Below are 22,467 nucleotides of genomic sequence, written 5' to 3'. Positions count from 1 at the left end.
TTTCTCCATAGGATGGGTCTACCAATTTCTGAAGGTCTGACTCAGATATTTGTAGGGACAGTCAGGTTCAAAGTTAGAGAATTCCACAATGCACATGTATATATATATATATATATATATATATATATATATATATATATATATATATATATATATATATATATATATATATATATATATATATATATATATTACTGGAACTCTCATCTTGTATGTATGTATGAATGTATATTCCCGAAATACAGCCAAAACGGTACAAGATAGAGCAAAACTTTTTGGGCCACCTCACTCACCATTCTCCTGCGGTGTGCAGTATCAAGTTTCATTCAAATCGGGCAATGAAAAAAATTATGAAAAAAATCAATTCCCGATTCAGTCAAGTACTCTTCGGGAAAATTTGATCAATGCAAACAACCTCAGCGGTATAGCTCGCAAGAGCTTTCTTTTTTTTTTGGAAAAGATTTTTTCATCAACTAATGTCACAACGGGAACCCAACGGGTTCACGGGTCATCTAGTGTTATATATTTGATGTATTGCTTTCGCATTTGTATGGCAGGTGGGGTGTAGGGGGTGCTGCAGGGTGTTTGGTTCATTCATCTCTCAGGGACACAACAAGCATAAAATGCCTTGAGGATGCCGGGTTTCCTTAAATATCTCAATCTAGTGTTAAGTAACACAAGCGACTGCTTAAAAAAAAGTAATCATACATTCGATGGAATTGAATGAATACTTTGTGCTTGTAAGAATTTTAACATCCACGATGTGTGCCCCGTGAAATGCCACAATAAGCTACTTGTACATCTTAACACCAGATTTTTCCCAAGGGGGAAAACCCCTTGGGGAGGGGAGGCAAATGAAGTTGCTACAACCTCTGGCGTGTGACGCTTAATCCTTGCGGCAAGTTTAGTTTGAAATTGGAACAGTATCGACCGAACGTATCATGGTCAGACAGCAAGACATATACACCAATTTGTGTATTTGAGTACGACATCAAGTATACATCACTAAAAGCCTTCAGAATCATTTGGCCCAGTTGCACCACGAAAGAGAGCTATGACTGCCTGAAATTCTGAGCCTCATTTCATTTCAGCGGCAAGAGTTCTCAGCAAAGTGAAAAGTGGCAAACTTTGGCTCTGCGTGACACACATTGACCCCCTTATTTGAGACAACTGACAGGGTACCCACCCAATGGGCGATCTTGTTCCAAGCATGCAACATGTTCTTCTGACGCATACCTTTATTTGGGTGGTGTTCAGGCAAAAAAACCCGAACAAAAACCCAGGTTACATGCATGAAGCAAAAACTGCTGATAATTATACTTCTTCCTGTGTATGGCAGCTTGGCTGCCAGGTAGCTATAATATTGTTGGGGCATGGCTGTGCCCCTATACCAGTGCACTGGTACTCATTTCACTGACCTCAGAAGGATGACAGACTGAGTCAACCCCACCTCGTGTTAATTCAGTGGCTGACAGGGCTCCAAACTCAGGACCCTATAATCTCAAGCCAGTCATCCTAACCATAAAGCCAACACCAGGCTTACAATTATACGATATACTGCTCTGCTCACAATTCAAAACACCTCAGGAAGAAGAAGCAGAAGGAGAGGAGTCGCAAGTCTGGATGTAATTGGCCCACAACTGCAGGAGGAGTAGTGTGACAAAACAAACACACAAACACTGGTCCGTGAATTATAATAAGGATACATGACTTTTGAAAGAAGATGATCACCCCACAATTCTCGCCTTACATGTGCTGAAAGCCTGAAAAGCTTCTTGATAATTGTCATCAGGACATTGTGTATTGTGCGTGGGAGGTAGTGATTGATATGTAGGCCAAAATGCATCAAATGTGTTGTGTGAATTCGTCTTGGACATGTTTTTTTTTTCAACACCGTGATTTATCATCAATTTTTTTAGCTACCATGATTCAATGAGCTCGTTTTGACATCAAACGTATTCTGTGAATTGTGTTAGAATTATAGTGCTGGCCCCATGGATGAAGTGATATGGAATGCAGATTAGAACTGCGTAAAATAAAGAAAAAATAACGTTCAGAAGCCCTAAAGTGATCTACTATGTGAGCTTTTGTTTTAAAAGAGCATTTAACCACCTTGTTAACACACTGGGCACTTCGATTCAGGTTGAAATCCGGACATGGCAAACTAAATTTAATTCTCCTTCTCACTATATTTCCATGAGATTGATGTCATAAAGAGTGGGTGGTTCCTGCACCGAGGTCTCTTTACCTCCTTGTTCACCGACAAAACCCAACTGGGCATTGCAGACCTCAGGGTGGAAAACTGTTTCTCTAATTTAATACACGGGTCTATACCTCGGTATCCTTTTAATCCTTCACTACACTGTGCTCCTCTCACACCTCGTTGGCTTAGGTGCTCAGGCCTTGCTTCACAACTTCCTTAATGTATGTCCTCTTTGCATTTACAGATGCCACCCCGCCCCCAATCCCCAGGCTCTGCATTATCAGACTCTCCGTCCTTTCCCTGTCACTACATACAGTATATCACCACTGAACCATACTACTCCCACCTTCATAATTACACTTTGACACTTTTTCTAAAATCATGCTCTCACATCTCACAAATGCCACGTCTGAACCATGACCAGGTTTAACCCCTGAAAACCCCAAGGATAACACTACTTAGGCCTGTGCCATCCAGTGTTCACACAGGAGGCCACCACCTCCTCACCATGTTCCATTCACATCCTCAAATACTGTCTTTCACACTCTACCTTGGCATTCACACATCCGTGCACTTCCCTGCGAGTCCTATGCAGCCTTTCTACCAACGTCCCTCTCCTCTTTTGTCACGACCTGATCTCAATCATACCTGCCTACCATGTCATCTGTGTCACCAACAATCTCTCTTGCTGATAGCTGTGCCCTGCACCCATTTATATCATCCATAGTGGCCTTTACCTTTCCTTCTCAGCTCTGGGAGTCACCACAACCGATAACACCAGTCCCTGCCTTTCCTTCTAGGCTCTCGGAGCAGACACGGTTGACCACGCTGATTGCTGATCCCAGTTCGTCCCCATTTCTAACAAATCTGCCATTAAATACACGTTCGCTTTTTCACTGGCATCACCTTATCACTCACACCACTCACCTTGAAGGTCCCTACCTGTCACACACTCATATCTTTCACACACATGCACCTTACTCAGTGGGGTCCCAACATGTGTTCTTACCATGTTCTGACAATCCTTCACATCATGTAGATACTTTTCGACGTACCTCTTTGTTTCCACATTCTCTCCATCCAACCAGTCACACCTCTCCATCAGTTAATTGCACTTCTCCTCAACATGCTCCAGCTTTCCATCGAGTTTCTGCAGTGACTTGTTCACATGACACCGTATTATTTTTACATCTTCATTCATTCATTCTCTCTTTCTCTCTCTCTCTGATGTACCATACTCTTCACAAAGTGCTGGTGTCGCAGCTTCCTGAACAATGGTTGTACTGGGTCGTTTTCCATTGCCTTCCCAACAGTAATTATGGCATGGATTTGGAATTTGGCCAGGGTGCCGGTGGTAGCTCGCCTACTCTTTTCGAAGGACACCGTGAGATCTATAACGTCCACCAACTAATGCCGACAGAAGGGACGCCCAGTTGAACATCCATCTGACGGACAGTACACACAATGATGAATGACCCTACCTGTGAAACACCGGGTTGACAGTGTATGGTTGGGTCGGGATTAGAACCCAAGCTAGACAGCTTCAAGGTGAGTGCGCATTCCTCTTGGGTCTGGGCCATCATGTCAGCCCAATCTTCATTCATTTCACCTTTAAATCCTTGCATTTCCTCATGCAATCCTACCCCCCCCCCCTCACATTTGCACCAATATCCTCCATCTTCTTTATCACCTCCTTATTCCTCTCTTCACAGTCTTTCCGAGTGCCACACAACTCTCCATTTACATCATCATCATCATCATCATCATCATATGGTCGTTCCCCATGCTTGCATGTGTAAGCCGCATCTTCTGCATTTCTTCTCGTTGAGTTATTTTTTCTTCACTCGCCCGCACTTCCCTTTTTACTTCCCTCTGCTCAATCTTCATTCCACGAACATCCCTGGCCATCTGCTCACACTTTGCTTTTTATATTTACCTGGTCTCATATAATTTGACCCACTTCCACATGTATTCCGTCCACTTATTTCCTCTTTGCTTCAATTTTATTTCCCAAATAAATTCCCATCCTTGTCATTCCTTCATTAAGTGAAGTTATTTTTCTATCCATTTCAACCTGACCTCCGTGCTGCCCTTTTTATTTTGTCGTTCTTCCATCGGAGGCTTTAATTTAGATGACAAAGAGCTAAACGGTGGCTCAGAAAAAGGTTATAATCCTCAATTTGGTTAAGTAAACTGAGAACCTAACTCACGTGTGCACACTCACAAATTACCCACACACCAATAATTGATCGTCAACCGCAGGAATAATAAATAATATCCTTCAATAAAAAATGTGTACTGCACAATAAAAGCAGGTAACAAAAAACAAGGTTGTATATACTAGTACGTGCCTGTATGTGCGTGCCCGTACGTGCATGGCCGTACATGCAAAAAAATAAAATAAAAAAAACTTTCAAAATTTCAAAAAACCCCCCAAAAACGTCAATTGTGACGTCATATAAAACGAAGAAGAAGAATTGTGACGTCATAGCACCTTGTCCTGTCATTGGTTTGGTTAATAAATGGCCATAACTTGGGAACCACTTGCCCGATTAATAGCAAACCTTGAAAAGGCACATCAACAGGGCCCCAGCAATATAGCTGGCAAGTTTCAATTAGATCGGACCAGTGCTTGTCGAGAAACAGCGGTCACAGACAGACAGACAGACAGACAGACAGAGATTGCTGGAATTATAGATAGATAAATATGACGAAGAAAAGGACTTTACAATCGGAAATTAAATCATGCTTATAACTATTAAACAAAATTAAAAAAAACTCAGCCAATCTACTAAAGCATCCTTATAGACACAGAATCTCTCAATAAGACAATGCACTCTCAGAGAAACAAAAAGGGTAAAAGATGCAGGGAGGGGGGGATAAAAGAAACAAAAAGTTTGGTTCAGGCCTGGTCGAGCCGAGTGAGGCAGCCTCGCCTCGCTTGGACAGGAGAAGCAGGCTGCAATTACCACTTCCCGTTCTCACCTCAAACTCGACACAGGCTTCAACCGAGAGGGTTCTGGCTCTCAAATGCTCTTTGTTCTCCGAACCTGAATTCAAAACCATCCTCCGCGTGATGTCATCAGGTACACCCATTGGTTCACCGGCTTGAGTACACCATTGATCGGTCCAATTCAAATGAGAACAGTGTGGTACTTGGCTCAAGGACCGTTGGTTGAGGTCGGTGAGGACAACGAAAAACGGTCATTAATCAAACAAATAAATGAGAAATAGAACACATTTAACAATGAAAAATACAAAATGGTGGGAGGGGAGACAAGGCCCTGCTGTACAGTGTCGTGGCAGACCTAAATTGGGATATATAATGTCTATTCCATACATGCAACGCATTAGGATATAACTAATCAGCTAATTGACCCTTTAACCCCCTTAGAACTCTTTTCCATTCAAATATATATATATATATATATATATATATATATATATATATATATATATATATATATACATACATACAGTAGCTATATAAATACATACATATAATAGCAGGATGTGCTTCCACATTGTGTAAGCATACCAACCGTGTTTCCCCATTGTCTTGGGTCACTCACCTGCATTTGATTTTTCATTTACTTATTTTAATTTAAAAAAAATTTGTTTGTATTTTCATTTACGGATGCTCTCTGATGGTTCTGTGGTTTTTCCTGGTGTATCGACTTCGATGTCCTGTGGTGGTAAATTTCTCTTAAAATATTTGCCATATGTTTTTTTTTTTTTAGTTCGGTTGTGACCCAATTAAGCTTAATAATTGATTTAACTTGGCAAATAAAGGCTTTTAGCCCATATAATAAATATATTCGTGAAACCAAGATGACAGACAATTATTGATTTAAAAGATCAATATAAACATGATTATTTCATTCATTTTATGAGTATGTATCTGTGTTCGTTGTTAATTATACCCATGTATGAGTAATATGGAATAGGCAAGGCCGAGAAGCGAACGTAGAATTCTTCTTACATTCGCTTCTTAAATATATCAAATGCAACAGTTTTTGCTATGATTTTTCGGACATTTGGGAATACAACTTGTTCACAACTGTATACTTGCCAACTATACCGTGGTACAGATAAGCGACGCACAGCTGATGAATTTGACAGCTCTGAGGTCAGTCAGGTGCATCGCAGACGGTGCTGCAATTTCCGGTTACTTCGGCCTGGAGTCGGGATCAGCGATCAAATAATGTAAATCACGATTAAAAAATATTTTTTGATGATGCGGGAGATATCTTTATTACCTCAACATTACCTTCACAACAACAACCACACCACCTAGAACAGGATCTTATCTGAAAAAAAAATTACCTCAACATTACCTTCACAACAACAACTACACCGCCTAGAACAGGATCTCCTCTAAAAAAATTAATATTACCTCAACATTACCTTCACAACAACAACTACACCGCCGAGAACAGGATCTCCTCTAAAAAAATTAATATTACCTCAACATTACCTTCACAACAACAACTACACCGCCGAGAACAGGATCTCCTCTAAAAAAATTAATATTACCTCAATATTACCTTCACAACAACAACTACACCGCCTAGAACAGGATCTCATCTAAAAAAATTAATATTACCTCAATATTACCTTCACAACAACTACACCGCCTAGAACAGGATCTCATCTAAAAAAATTAATATTACCTCAACATTACCTTCACAATAACAACTACACCGCCTAGAACAGGATCTCCTCTAAAAAAATTAATATTACCTCAATATTACCTTCACAACAACAACTACACCGCCTAGAACAGGATCTCATCTAAAAAAATTAATATTACCTCAATATTACCTTCACAACAACAACTACACCGCCTAGAACAGGATCTCATCTAAAAAAATTAATATTACCTCAATATTACCTTCACAACAACAACTACACCGCCTAGAACAGGATCTCATCTAAAAAAATTAATATTACCTCAATATTACCTTCACAACAACAACTACACCGCCGAGAACAGGATCTCCTCTAAAAAAATTAATATTACCTCAATATTACCTTCACAACAACAACTACACCGCCTAGAACAGGATCTCATCTAAAAAAATTAATAGTACCTCAACATTACCTTCACAACAACAACTACACCGCCTAGAACAGGATCTCATCTAAAAAAATTAATATTACCTCAACATTACCTTCACAACGACAACTACACCGCCTAGAACAGGATCTCATCTGAAAAAAAAAATTACCTCAACATTACCTTCACAACGACAACTACACCGCCGAGAACAGCATCTCATCTGGAAAAATAAATATTAGAAGCGAACATAGAATTCTTCTTACATTCGCTTCTGACTTTACCTATAACTTGTTCACAACTGTATACGCAATTTCCGGTTACTTCGGCCTGGAGTCGGGATCAGCGCTCAAATAATGTAATTCATGATTAAAAATTATTTTTTGATGATGCGGGAGATATCTTTATTAAAATCAGTGGAGGAAATATACACCATGTCTGATATTTGGCTCTTTCTTGTCTCCGACGATGCCTTTTGTCCCGGCATGCATCATTCCCCATGACAAAAGCCGGAAGCAAAAAAAAACAAAAAAAAAAAACCGGAAGAAAAAGCGTCATAGCCAACGACACGGAATCCATTGCCAGGGTATTGTGTTGTTGTTGTTGTTTCCTATTCTCTCATGTGCACGCGTTAAGTATGAAGCTCACTACGTTCGCTATAATCGACTTGATTGAAGCTTGTGTGATTAAAAATATTAGTCCCAGGGACATGCATGTAAGGTCCACGGAGACATAATTGATATCGCTATATTTTTATTGCAACTTAAACTAATAACTAACATAATACTTCAGTCGGGTGAAAGTGAGGTTTTAGTTGAATAAAAGAATCAATGAAGTGTGTTTCAAAACCCACTCCCCCAAGTAACTTTTGCCAGGCAGGCTGGAATGTTCGGCTCATAAGCCTGCAGCTGTGAATCTCGGGGGAGTTGGGCTTTACATGCCAAATATATATATATATATATATATATATATATATATATATATATATATATATATATATATATATTCCTATCTTATTATGTGCATGACGTTGTATCCCAGGTGCCTTCTCTTGCAATGTTTCTTTGTCAGTTACCTCTCCCTATTCCTGTAGAATAGCATGTACGGTCATAATAGACTGCACACAGCTGTATATTATCAGAACATCCCACCTTTTACCTTGACGCTGGAATGTTTTCAGCTTGGGAAACCTCTAAACAGGCCATTAAGATGTCAGTAAGCTTCAGTAACATGTACTGTTCTTTGTCCAACCCATGCCTCTTCCTTCCTTTCCATACAAATAACTTTGCTACAAAGAAGCTAGGCTTGTGAAACAGAACTCAGAGAAGGAAATTCACAGGAGCTCATCTTGGTGTTGCTCTATGGAGTTGTTTCTTTCTGCAGACGTGTAAAATAACTAATTCAACTCTCACTGGGACTGGAGTTACTGGAGTGATGCCCAATTCCACTGGAGGTTCGAATGATTCCACCACAGTCCACTAGCACACAAAATTACCATGCTTCCCCGTTGTATAGAGTCACACACCTGCATTTTATTCATTTTTTTATATTTTAATTTATGGATGTTGTCCAATGATTCTGTGATGTTTTCTCGTGTACTGGCTTTGATGTCCATCGGCACACAAACTTTCAGGTTTCTACATCACCTGGAAGGTTCCGATTTTTAATATCAGTGAGTCAGACAGTCATTATATATATATATATATATATATATATATATATATATATATATATATATATATATATATATATATATATATATAGTTATATATATATATATATATATATATATATAGTTATATATATATATATATATATATATATATAGTTATATATATATATATATATATATAGTTATATATATATATATATATATATATATATATATATATATATATATATATATATATATATATATATATATATATATATATATATATATATATATATATATATAGTTATATACACACACACATAATATGAGGGCTGGGCAATATCCTGATATTATTGGCTCGATAATATATTGAAAAAAGTACCATCAAGTTGATACTACATTTCTTAAACTGTCAAAATATCGGCACATTCAAAAATGGAAAAATTAGTGTACTATATCGTAAAGTGAAGATTTTGAGACATATTTTCATTGATTTAGTAAGAATATTGACATGAAGGACTCATTTTATCATAACAGGATACACTACAAGGCGAAAAGTATGCGGACACCCATTCTAATTAGGGGATTTGGCTATTTCAGCCAAACCCATTGCTGACAAGTGTATAAAATCAAGCACACAGCCATGCAATCTCCATAGACAAACATTGGTGGTATAATGGACCACAATGAAAAGCTCAGTGACTTTCAACGTGGCACAGTCATATGATGTCAACTTTACAAGTCAGTTCATCAAATTTCTGCCCTGCTCGAGCTGCCCTGGTCAACTGTAAGTACTGTTATTGTGAAGTGGAAATGTCTAGGAGCAACAACAGCTCAGCTGTGAAGTGGTAGGCCACAAGCTCACAGAACGGGACCGCCGAGTGCTGAAGCACGTAGTGTGGAAAAATTTTTATGTCGTTGGTTGCAACACACTACTGGGTTCCAAACGGACTCTGGAAGCAATGTCAGAAAAAGCACTGTTAGTCGAGAGCTTCATGAAATGGGTTTCCATGGCCGAGCAGCTGCATACAAGCTTAAGTTCACCATGCGCAATGCGAAATGTCGGCTGGAGTGGTGTAAAGCTCACTGCAATTGGACTCTGGAGCACTGGAAACGCATTCTCTGGAGTGATGAATCACGCTTCACCATCTGGCAGTCTGACGGATGAATCTGGGTTTGGTGGTTGCCATGAGAACACTACCTGCCCAAATGCACTATAAAGTTTGGTGGAGGATGAATAATGGTCTGGGGGCTGTTTTTTATGGTTTGGGCTCGGTCCCTAACGCCACAGCATACAATGACATTCTAGACAATTCTATACTTCCAACTTTGTGGCAACATTTTGGGAAAGCTCTTTCCTGTTTCAGCATGACAATGCCCCCTTGCACAAAGTGAGGTCCATACAGAAATGGTTTGTCAAGATCAGTATGGAAGAATTTGTCTGGCCTGCACAGAGCCCTGACCTCAACCTCATTGAACAGCTTTGGGATGAATTGGAACGCCGACTGCGAGCCAGACCTAATCGCCCAGCATCAGTACCTAACCTCACAAATGCTGTTGTGGTTGAATGGAAGGTAGTCCCCACAGCAATGTTACAACATCTCGTGCAAAGCCTTCCCAGAAGAGTGGAGGCTGTTATAGCAGCAAAGGGGGGGGGGGGACCAACTCCATATTAATGCCCATGATTTTGGAATGAGATGTTGGACGAGCAGGTGTCCACATACTTTTGGCCATGCAGTGTAGTCTCAGTAAAAGAAAAACAAGATTATTGGCAACATCATTCTCTCTCATCTTTCATGTGTATGGTGAAAAAAAAACTTTGTCCCATCTCAGTTTCCAGTTCTCCTGGCTCATTATTAGGGTCTTCCGTTGAAGATACTGAGCCTGTGCCCAAGGAGGAGGGAACTGTTTGATCTGGTACAATCACCACATCTGAAATCTGACTCAGATTTCCTGCAGAAGAGCTTTTATCAAGATGAAGAGGTGCGTATAAAAAAGTGCAGCTCACAAACATTCTGCCCTCAAAGCAACAAGCACCATAGTCAAACACAACACACTCCTTCCCCCTACCCCCACCAAGGCATAATATACGCATTTCATCCTCCCCACCCCCAATGTACCCATCGTAAACAAATAAAAAAATTTATAGATAAGCACGGTCCGGGTTGAGTGCTGGATGTTGGGATGACATGCATGTCCGTTGTCGGAGAAAAAAAACAAAACAAATAGCACCTTGTTAGATACAAAAGATCGTTTAATGTATTCGCACATGCAGAGAGACCGCCCGAGGCAATCATCAGGCAATCTCTGCTTCCTCTACTCAGAGTCAAACCTTTTATGAAACTCAGTGTGGGCGTAGTTTTCAACCTTGACTGCTGACACAGCAATGGTTTTAAATCAAACAACTAAATGTACTGCATGAACAATCTTACAACTTATTAATTTGACTTTGGCGAGTCCTGGAGCCCCCCCCCCCTCAATCCCCTTTCTTGTTCTCCATGGCAGGTCCACATCCTGGCTAGTGGATGAGTCCCCTCAATTCTTCCTCGTTGTCTGGACAGGTGGGTGTGCAAACTGCTTCCTCGCTCCAGTCATCCGGGGCAGGATCCTCTATGAACTCATTCGGCAGAAGGTATTCCTGGTCAGCTTCCTGCACCACCATTACGGTAACAAACTTTGTCATACACACTCCAATCAGAACTTTCAAGCAGAAAGTAATGATTATGTCTACAAACTGTGCAGTGATTTTGTTTTACGTTTCTGCATCATAACAGTAAATTACCGGCAAAAGTTCTGATCCCAGCTCGTTTGACGGAACTTGTGCAAAACCCTCATGATTTCTCACCGAATGGGGTTCACCTGGCAGAGCCTGCGTATAATGCCCACGATAACCCGCCTACCACTCGCGAAGGACACCACGGGATCCAATTCTTCACGGATCAATGCCAACTCTTCAATCCACTCTCAGCGTGTCCAAGTTCATGGACCCCCTGGCTCCTCCCAGACACAAAGCTTCAATGCCAGCAGTTGGGACACTTACCCAATATCCATCCAAGGGGCAGCACACACATTGATGAATCACCCTGCTCCATATGAGAACCCCGGTGACCTCATCAAAATCTTAGGAGCAAAATCATGGACAATGATAATACATTACTGTACAGTATTCTGTATATGACATCATATTTGCTGAGCCTTCGATCATTATAACGTCTTGAGTAAATTTTCATATTTTTTTCAGAGTACAATTTCATATTTCTTGTAGAGAGGGTTTGCAGAGCTATCCCATAATACCGTGCATGCCACGATGTTGGTTGTATTCACCTCCCCAACAATGACAGCATCAGCAACTCTACTATCTATCACATTTTATCTTTGAGGGACAGGTGGACCTCGCAGGGCAGCTCACCGGATGACGGGATTGGGGCAAAGCCTTCGGGACCCCCAATCTTTGATGACAAGAGGGAAACCAGGGGATTACCTTCCCGGGTCAGATTGCGGTAGTGTGTGTCGGAGTGGTGCTGAGGTGTCGAACAACAGACGGTGTCTCCTTGGGTTAACCTGAGGTGGTCCCTTCGGGTGGGTGCCTGGAATGTCTGATCCCTGAAACGATGATCACCTGCCTCTGTTTTCATCTGGGCTGAAGCGTTTGGATATTGGTATTGCAGCACTCTCTGAGGTTCAGGGACCGGATTGCGGCGAGATCATGGTGGGTGGTTACACCTACTATTGATCTGGTCGCTCTGATGGTTAACATGTCCAAGGAGTTGCTGTAGTGGGTCAGCCCAATAAGCTGACCCCAATGATAATTGAGGTAACAAAGGTCAACGAGCGTATTATGAGACTAAGGATTCGTCACTCCTTGGGTGTCATTTCCCTGGTCTCTGTATTTGGTGTGACTGAGGGCGAGTGATCTCACTGTGAAGAACACATTCTACGCCACGCTCGAGTCTGTGGTTGATCAGTGCCCCAGACGAGATACACTTCTAGTCTTGGGGGATTTCAATGCATCGACTGGAACTGATAGGGATGGTTATGAGACATGTGTTGGTCCCCATGAGTCTGGAACTATGAACAAGAATAGCACTAAGTTCCTTGACTTTGCAAAAAGTCATGGACTTAGGGTGGCTGGTTCATAGTTTCAGCGCCCACAAGCTCATCGCTGGACTTGGTATTCTGACTCTGGCGATGTGGCAAAGGAGATTGACCATGTGCTCGTTGATGGTCGCTGGAGGATGATCCAGAACTGCAGGGTCTTTCAGAGTGCTCAATTCCTCAATACTGACCACCAGCTTATAGAAGCAACTCTTAAGTTGCAGCTTAAATCCAGGAGAATGGTATCTTACCAGTCTAGGCTGGATGTCGGCAAGCTCAAGGATGAGAGGGTAGCTGAGGAGTTTGCAAAGAAGTTGAGTGGAGATTTGGGGGGGTCTAGGTGCTTTGGGGGACCCTGAAGAGTTGTGGAGTGCCTTCAAGCCCACCGTCCTTGATGATGCCGGTGGATGTCTTGGAACTCACCGTCGGGTGAAGAAGAATTTTGTCTCTCAAGGGACACTGGATACCATTGACCAGAGTCAAAGGGCCAGGCTGAATGGCAGAGCTGAGCTGTTCAGGGAGTTGAGGCGTAAAACTGTACGTGCACTAAGGGTGGACAAGGAGGTCTATGTGCGAGGAATCTGTGAGGGGGTAGAGCATCAGCTGTGGTCAAGTGATTCTCATCCTGCTTACAGGGGAATTAGCACATTGCGTTCATCCAATCCCATCCCTCGGTGTATTGCAGTGAGAGCAGAGTGTGGTAGGCTCTTTACTGAGGAGTCCGAAATGAAGGCCTGCTGGGTTGGATACTTTGAGCGGCTGTACCAGGCTGATCCACCAGCTGTTGGGTTGGATGTCAGGGGTGTTACTATCCAGATTGCCGACCCTCAACTCAATGGTGATCTACCTTTGTTTGTGGAAACACAGGCTGCGGTGAACTGGTTAAAATGGGGTGAAGCTCTTGGGATCTGTGGCATCCATGCTGAACTTCTCAAGGCTGGTGGAAATGCTGTACTCGTGTCATTGCATGCAGTTCTGCGCTCAGCCTGGAACACAGGCATCCTCCCAACTGACTGGAAGAGGGGCCTTGTTGTCCCTCTCTGGAAAGGGAAGGACGATCGCCAAGACTGCAACGACTACCGAGGGGTGACGCTGCTCTCAGTGCAAGGTCTTTGCTCGTATAATTATTGATTGGGTTCACCACCATCTGCTTGAGCATCAGCATCCAGAGCAGTCAGGCTTTACACCAAAGAGGACAACGATTGATCGTATCCTTGCTATTCGGATCCTCACCGAACGCAGACGAGAGTTTTGGTAGGGGCTGCTTGCAGCCTATGTTGAGATCTGTAAAGAGTTCGATTCAGTGAATCGGATACCCTCTTGAGGATTCTTGGTCTTCATGGGGTGCCAAAACTGATCAATCTGATGTCTGAACTATACTCTGGTAGTGAGAGTGCTGTAAGATGTGGTGATACCATATCCGACGTATTTCTAGTTGTTACTACAGTTCATCAGGGGTGTGTTCTGGCCCCCACGCTTTTCAGCACTTGTATGGACTAGATTCTGGGGAGGATGTCGGAGCGATCAAGCTGGGGAGCATCATTTGGGAATGTCAAGATCTCTGAACTTGATTTCACAGATGATGCAGTCATCTTTGCAGAGACTTTAGATATCCTTTTGGGGGTCATCAAAGTGCTGAATGAGGAGTCGGTACCGCTGAGATTACGGGTTTCCTGGGTCAAAACTAAGATCCGGGCTTTCAATGACATCTTGGATGCTGCTATCCTGTCTGTGCCTGTTTGTGGCGAGGACGTTGAGGTCATGGAGAGATTCACTTACTTTGGCAGTGATATTCATGTCTCTGCTGGCTGTGAGCCAGAGGTCATCAGACGTCTGGGTCGGGCCTGGGGAGTCATGTTTTCACTGGATCATGGGGTGTGGCACTGCCGGTACCTGTGCGGGAGGACGAAAGTCCGAATCTTCAGGTCCTTGGTGCTTCCAGTCTTGCTCTATGGATGCGAGACTTGGACTCTGACCAGGGATCTGAGATGGAGACAATTCCTTTGGTACCAGTTCTCTTCGGAGAATCGTTGGCTATCACTGGACGGACTGTGTCCAACGAGCGGTTGCTGAGAGGGACTCAAATGAGATTTGTTACTTGCATAGTTGGTGAGCGTCAGCTGCGGCTGTATGGACATGTGGCTCGTTTTCCTGACGCCGATCCTGCTCACTAGATTCTCTCAGCGAGGGAGCCTCATGAGTGGATGAAGCCAATGGGCCGACCACATGCCTCGTGGTTGCAGCAGCTTGATCAGCATCTCAAGGAGATGGGGATGGGCCAGGCATCTGCCTTGGGGATGGCCAGACAGAGGCCCCTGGATCATAACCGCACTAGACACCGAAGTGTCAAGCCGCTGTCACACCTTGATGTTTTAGCCAGCGTATGCCGACGTATGAAAAATTTGCCGAATACGCTGGCACACGTCGAATACGTTATGGGTAAGTTTGTATACATTAAGAGCACGCTGGCATACGTCGTAGTACGCTGGCATACGTCGTAATACGCCGAGCTCGTTGACAAATTTTAACATGCTTGAAATTTTTCGACGTATTCCAGCGTATGACTCACACGTTCTGCATACGCTGGCCAGAAGTTGTAAGCACATTACGCGATCGTTGACACACGTCGACACACGTTACTTGTAAGTTACTCATAAGCCGAAACACATCTAGGTAATGTTTAGCGTCAGTGTTCCAGACTCCATGTTTTTTATTTTCTTCGGCATGACGGTGATGTTGACACTTCGATTTCTAGTGCGGTTATCATATAATATAATAGAATTAATAGGCTGCCGCTCAACGATTTAAATCATAACCGCACTAGAATTCGAAGTGTGAACATCACCGTCATGCCGAAGAAAAAAGAAAATAAAAAACCATGGAGTCTGGAACACTGACGGGTTCCTCCTGTGTGAACCCCATTTTTATATACCAATTCCCCTAAACGCTGCCAATACGCCATTATACGGTAGCTGTAAGTTAGTAACACGTTCAGTAAGTTCTGTGGTCGTCCGGAAGACGTTAAATACATCTACATACATCAATATGCGTTGGAGATACGTTACACATAGGTTCAAAGCACGTTACTCATAGGTTAGAAATAAGTTTCGGGTACGCTAAACATTACGTCGACGTGTTTCGACTTATGAGTAACTTACAACTGGACTTACAGCTGGTCTTACTTACTTATAGTAACTTACAACTGGTCTATGGACAAGTAACGTGTGTCGATGTGTGTCAACAATCGCGTAACGTGCCTACAACTTATGGCCAGCATATGCGGAACGTGTGAGTCAAACGTCGAAAAATTTTCAACATGCTGAAAATTTGTCGACATACTCGACGTACTACGACGTATGCCAGCATGCTTCAGCGTGCTCTGAAGTATACAAAACTTACCCATAACATATTCGACGTGTGCCAGCGTATTCGGCAAATTTTTCATACGTCGGCATACGCTGGCTAAAACGTCAAGGTGTGACAGCGGCTTGACACTTCGGTGTCTAGTGCGGTTATGATTTGAATCGTCGAGCCGCAGCCTTTTAATAGGCTACGCCACGTGTTCGTCGGCGATACGCTGCCGCATGCTATGCATAAGTTAGACTATCGTTGGGCATAGGTTGTGAACGCCGACAACATGCTCAGCATTCGTTGGTATAAGTTATCTATATGTTATCGAAACGTTCTGCGTACGTTACTAATACGTTATGCATACGTCCAACTCGTTATGAATACGTCCAAAACTGGAAAAAAAAAAATCAATAGTTCAGCGTACGCCAGCGTTTTACATACATTTTGATACCTTGCCATACGCTGGCTAAATCATCAAGGTGTGACAGGGCCTTTAGGTCGGCTCGTCTGAAGGTGTGATAGTTAACAGTGGTAACATGGGAGTCAGCCCGCTCTCACGCTGTCAATATTGAGCACGCAGCCTCTCGCTGTACTCCTTTCCCTTATAGTGTGGTTTTCGTAGGGGTGGTGTGTGTTTTCGGGGCAATCTCGTTTTCAATGTCCTTTTCTCCCACAAGTAAACAGGTTTCCTGGTCTCTGGGCACATGGGGTTGGGTTCTCCCTCACATCTTCCCTGACGCCCCCACCCCCCCCTTTACTTCCCATCTTCCTTCATCATTATCAATAGGGGGCGGCAAACTTGATACGTCTTCCCCATCATCCTCGTTCGGAGCCGGAGGTATATTTCTCCAGCTATGGGTTAAAGCTGGTCTTTGTCTCCCCCTGTTGACCTGAAATTCTTTGCACTGTTTTCCACGAAAATTCTCTATCATCATTTGCAAGTGCTCAGTTTTTATTTCATCTTTCTGCGCGGCGGCGCGGTGAAATTGGGTAGCGGTAGCCAAAGCCTTGTCTCGGGTGATTGCCTGCCACCCAATTTGCACCAGCTTTATTTGTTTGGAAATTGCCAGAAGTCCTTCCACAAACAAATTAGTCAATAACATGGGTGGGGTGTCCCTTTCATCCAATCCCGAGTATTGTGCACACGCAAGTCGAAGGTGGGTCATAAAATCATCGGGATCTTCCCCTTTCTTTTGTTTACACCCATTAATTTTGTTCCAATTCACTTTGCGGGGGCGCATGGCCTTTCGCATGTGTCCCAACAAATCCTGTACTCACTTATTAAACGAGGCTCGATCTTCACCCTGTCGGGCGACGTCTGGCAAGTTTGCTGCATTTTAAGTTTTTCACCATAATTTTGCCGGCAGTACAGTGGCCATCAAGTTCACCATGTTCTCGTGATTTGCCTGATGAGCGTTAATTTGTTGCAAGATCTGGTTTATACATTCTTACACGTCATCACTACAATCCTTTATTTGCATTTTCAACGCTTGCAAGCCTACTTGGTTCCGTGGACGATGTACAGTAGTTGTTTGAGGATTTTCTCCTTTTGTTCGGCAAACTTCAACCATGGGAAATGCAGTTTCAGGTTTATCTTCCTTATCTTTAATGATCTGTTGCAGTTCAGCAGTCACCACACTGTAAGAAATCCCCCCTTTTTGTGTTAGTGGTATATTTGGGGGTGGCAGTGGGACAGACCCCCTCCCCATGCCCATGGGGGGTTGGGTCTCGCTGCGAAAGACGTCCCAGTGCGAAAGAAAGGTCAAAGATGTCCCAGTGAAAAGAGCGTGACAGGCAGAGGGAGGGACGGAGAAATCCGGCTACTTTAATATACAGCATCGATGAAGTCCGATGTTAGGGCACAGCAGCTTCTTTGCCACTCTGCAAAAGTGCAATTTATGTTCAAAAATACCTGTTATGATGTTGTGTTTGTATGACAATGACACAAACGCTGCTTTCAATGAGTCAGCACGTGAAAGTCTTTGCATTAATTTCAGGACAGATTACATGGCGAGAAACTGCGATACGTTCGAGCTATTGCGCAATGGGTCATCTTGAGGGATATATAAACATCGAGAGAGTGTTCTCCCCAATCGGCAGCTATCACTGCGTGCAACTTTAACATAAGTGATTGTGCAATGTCGATATTTGGAGGAACGATAATTATCGACAAGCAAAAATATCAATAATCGCCCAGCCCTAATACATCGTTGCGGAAGTGGCTTCTAAATGTTAATAAGATTGAATAGCTTCACAATAGTTATTTCCATCGTGAATCTGTAGCGTAAGCGTGAGATAATTCAATTGTGATATAGGATTATACGCGAATATTTGTTTGGAAAGATGTCGTCTTCCCCACTCCCCCACCTCCCAACCCTTATGTTTATGTCTAAAACAGTTATTTCCTTAAATCCCTTTTTCATGTTCTCTCCCTCATCTGTATGTGCTTTGTGGGGAGAAACAGCATCGCGACCACAAGTTTTGGCCCACAATTGGCGAGCAAACGAACCCTATATCAGGGTCAGGGATCAAGGGGAGGGGCTTGCCAATGGACTGTGCTTTCCTGACCAATAGGAGCAACAGGGGTGCAGCCAAGCGATGGCACGGGCCGGGAAAGCACTGAAGGGATAGAGGTGGGTGCAAAGTGAGCCCAGCAGGAGAATCACCTTGGTCCACACTGCGGGAGCTGTGCGTTTATTCTCGACAGACACAGTTAGCACAGCGGACACATCCTGCTTCTTCCACGCTTCTCCAACTGAAGCCTGTACTCCCGCATGTAATCTGAGGTCCCACGTGCAGCTCTCTTCCACCAGGCCTGCTTACATGTAATTGGACCTTCGTGCAAGACCAGACTTTTTCTTCGCCATGCCACACGCTCCCCTTTGGGACTTACTGCACTCAACCAAAAACAGCTACAGTATTTTCAGTCTTGCCAACCTCCTTGGTCATTTTTTTCTCGTGATGTGTCTGAGGCTGCAAGGTTAGATAAGTAAGGACCATCTGATTGTACGAAACTCGGTGCGCGTAATGTAAAAGAGTTGTATCATAATTGTATAGTCGTTGCTTCTCTTGTTATTCCTCTCCTGTTGTTCAATCCAACTTCCAAACCAACTCGGTCTCCATGAAGAGATTTGAGTTATGCTGATTGGGAGCCACAATCGTCCATGAAAGTGGCTCGTAATCGTCCGTTAAAAGATAGATTGGCTTCGCGGGTGATGGCCGTCCCATAAGTAATGTACTCCATGTTTGACACGGCAAACTGGTCATGTCGACAATTCGTTTCCGGGTGTGAGGGAAGTACCAGTATGTCCCTCGATCGGCTCAGATGTTCCACTGAAATATGGTAGAGTGACAAATAGGCCCTCTACCCTTCTCGGAGCATCCGAACTTGTTGACTCGTGTGACCATTTTAATAGTGGTTTGCCAGGAGTCAGATGAGGAACTGGCCTGTGTCCAGAGAACTGTAATCTCTATTATAATACCAAGCTTGCACACTAAAAACTCGGCTCGCCGTCACACGATCCCTATGAAATTGCTGTGGCACTAAGCGGACATGCCGACAATGTTTGGGACGTCTTGGCATTCCATAGTACCACTTGCATTTTGCACAATGCGTATTTTTGTCATTCCCCGTGTACGGTCTGTCGTCTGCAACCAGCTATGTTGTACTACTATCCCGTGCATGTGCACGGGTATCGCTAGTAATACATATATATTTGACACCTCCCACTCTTCTAGCCAAAAAAGCTGCATAAAGCAGCCCAAGAAGGCCTACACAATATAAGTGCTTTGATGTTTCAAACCCTTCCCAGAGTTCCTCCACAGCTATAAAGACATTCAAACATAGTACACACATGAGAAACCCAATGTTCCACACCCCTCAGCCGCCAGACCAGTTTCATCGCATATTGGTGAATCAACAGCGACAACACAGACATTACATTAAAATTAAATGTGGCTCGATCCTCACCCTGTGAGGCCACGTCTGGCCAGTTTGCTGCATTTTTAGTTTTTCGCCATATTTTTGCTGGCAATACCAATGAGGCTCCCAAGCATGTACCACGTGCAACCACATGGGACCCTCATTGGTATGCATTGCTGTCTGCGCTGTCACTGATGATTCGAAAATGAGCAATGAAACCGGTCTGGCGGCTGAGGGGGTGTGTAGCATTGGGATTCTCATGTGTGTACTATGTTTGAACGTCTTTATGTTCACATTAGGTGATTAGGTAAGATTAGGTGAAAGCTGATTGGCTATTCCCTCCATTCACAGGTGAGATATGTGGGTGAGTCTTTCTTTTTCAATATATATATATATATATATATATATATATATATATATATATATATATATATATATATATATATATATATATATATATATTGTTACGGATCTGGAAACCATATGCATTCAAACATACAGATGTCCCAAAGGTCAGTTATTCTGTTAAGTACATGTGAGACAAGTCCCTTCCTTTTGTCTAGTGGGAGAATCAAAGGTCTGCATTGCAATGTTCTTTGAGGTAGGTTATTACATCCAACGAACTATGCAACAAACCATCTAAGACCATCCAACAAACAAACGGACAACACCACTGAACAAGTGCTTCACTCGCCTAACGCTCGACTCGCTGTCCGAGGCAGAATCTCTGCCAGTTCTTTCTCGGCTTCCACAAACTTTGTAACTTCTTCTTGACGAGTATGGGCACGCGTGGAGTGGGGGCGGGGTTTTTCCCCGCATGGTCGAAACCCCGCCCAGAAAGGGCGGACCCATGGGAGCTCCGTCCAATCAGGGCAGACAGTGACGTCTGTTACACCGAGCCACCACCCCGTTCGGGGAGGTCCATAAAAGTTACGACGCCATCCTCAGCGGAGAGTTCTGAGGGGGTTCGGTCGTTGGTTCTGAGTAAGTCTCTTGGAGGAGTTCTGTGGAGATGGGTCTCAAGAGTAAAAGTTTCTTTGGAGGAGTTGAGTTGGTTGGTGTGCATCGTGCGGTTTTGAGCTGGAGTTCTGCATTTGGCTGGCGTTCGTTGGAGTTTTCCTGGGTCCCGTCCGCGACCCTGAACTCCGGCCTGGGACTCTGACTGCTCCACTCGGGTTCCTCCACGGGCACGAGTCCCACGCGTGTGACTGTGGGCCGAGCCGCACGACTATTAGCAGGTGCCGCACTGCAGAGCACCCCCTCCCTTCAACGTGCAGGTACCCAAGCGAACTGCGACCCCAGCTCGTCTCTCCCTCTCTGGCTGCGAGGGTCTTTTAATAAATTATCCGAGTGTGTGTCTGAGTGTGTGGGCCTGTCTTTTAAGTAGAAACTGTATAAGTGTTTTTGAAGATTGTAAATTCACACCAGTATATTCCATGATAAGTCTTGCTCTGTATCTTCTTTGTTGTAAATAAACTACTGTAGAAATGTTCCCAGTTTGTTTCAGTCCTTTCTTTCATTGGTCTAGCATGGTTCGGATCTGAGTTTAGCCGGGTCTTTGTTCCCGTTAATCTGCACATCCTTGCCGGACGGCTTTGGCAGTTCCGCTCTACTGCACCTGAACCGGAGTTGGTAGTCGGTAGTTGGAACTCTACCGCAGTCGGTAGAGTGACCCGGTTCGAGCAAGACGTGCCAAGGGCGTTGTTCCCGGGTAGACGACACCATGTAGTTAATTAGGTAAACTGGTTCGAGACAAAAAGACCCTACGCTACGCGTTGGAGGTATTGGCGTTCCATGGTCGGTTCAGTGACCCGCCGCCTCACGGAATTATCCAAGAGGGACGGCCTACAATTCCGGAGAGTCTGGTGGGAGACCACGTAACCTCCCCCTCCTAGTGGTCGTTATCGCCACTGGACCTCTGGCCCGCATCAATATATATGTGTGTGTGTGTGTGTGTGTGTGTGTGTGTGTGTGTGTGTGTGTGTGTGTGTGTGTGTGTGTGTGTGTGTGTGTGTGTGTGTGTGTGTGTGTGTGTGTGTGTGTGTGTGTGTGTGTGTGTGTGTGTATATATATATATATGTGTGTGTGTGTGTGTGTGTGTGTGTGTGTGTGTGTGTGTGTGTGTGTGTGTGTGTGTGTGTGTGTGTGTGTGTGTGTGTGTGTGTAGGTATATCCATATAGAT

The 22,467-nt window shown here is 43.6% G+C and overlaps 1 protein-coding gene across 6 annotated transcripts in view; it reads right to left on the bottom strand.

The window, feature by feature from the left end:
- The window catches only part of LOC147031044 (uncharacterized), a 40,126-nt gene extending 33,580 nt beyond the window's left edge, over positions 1-6,546 (bottom strand). For 2 of the 6 annotated variants that reach the window (XM_085875719.1, XM_085875722.1), the window contains exon 1: positions 6,276-6,545. Coding sequence is in view for 1 of the 6 variants with exons in the window: in XM_085875718.1 (XP_085731844.1) it covers positions 6,308-6,347 (40 nt within the window). In the remaining 5 variants the exon portion in view is untranslated. Of the gene's footprint in view, positions 1-5,188; positions 5,482-6,275 lie in introns of those variants that run through there. The other 4 variants (XM_085875721.1, XM_085875723.1, XM_085875718.1 and 1 more) reach the window with 3 other exon arrangements.
- Between the last annotated feature and the right edge of the window lie 15,921 nt (positions 6,547-22,467).

This window comes from Eptatretus burgeri, chromosome 3 (assembly GCF_056783735.1).
Source record: "Eptatretus burgeri isolate ZD-2024b chromosome 3, Ebu_testis_v1, whole genome shotgun sequence".
Taxonomy (NCBI): domain Eukaryota; kingdom Metazoa; phylum Chordata; class Myxini; order Myxiniformes; family Myxinidae; genus Eptatretus; species Eptatretus burgeri.
This window is presented reverse-complemented; position numbering and strand designations above follow the sequence as displayed.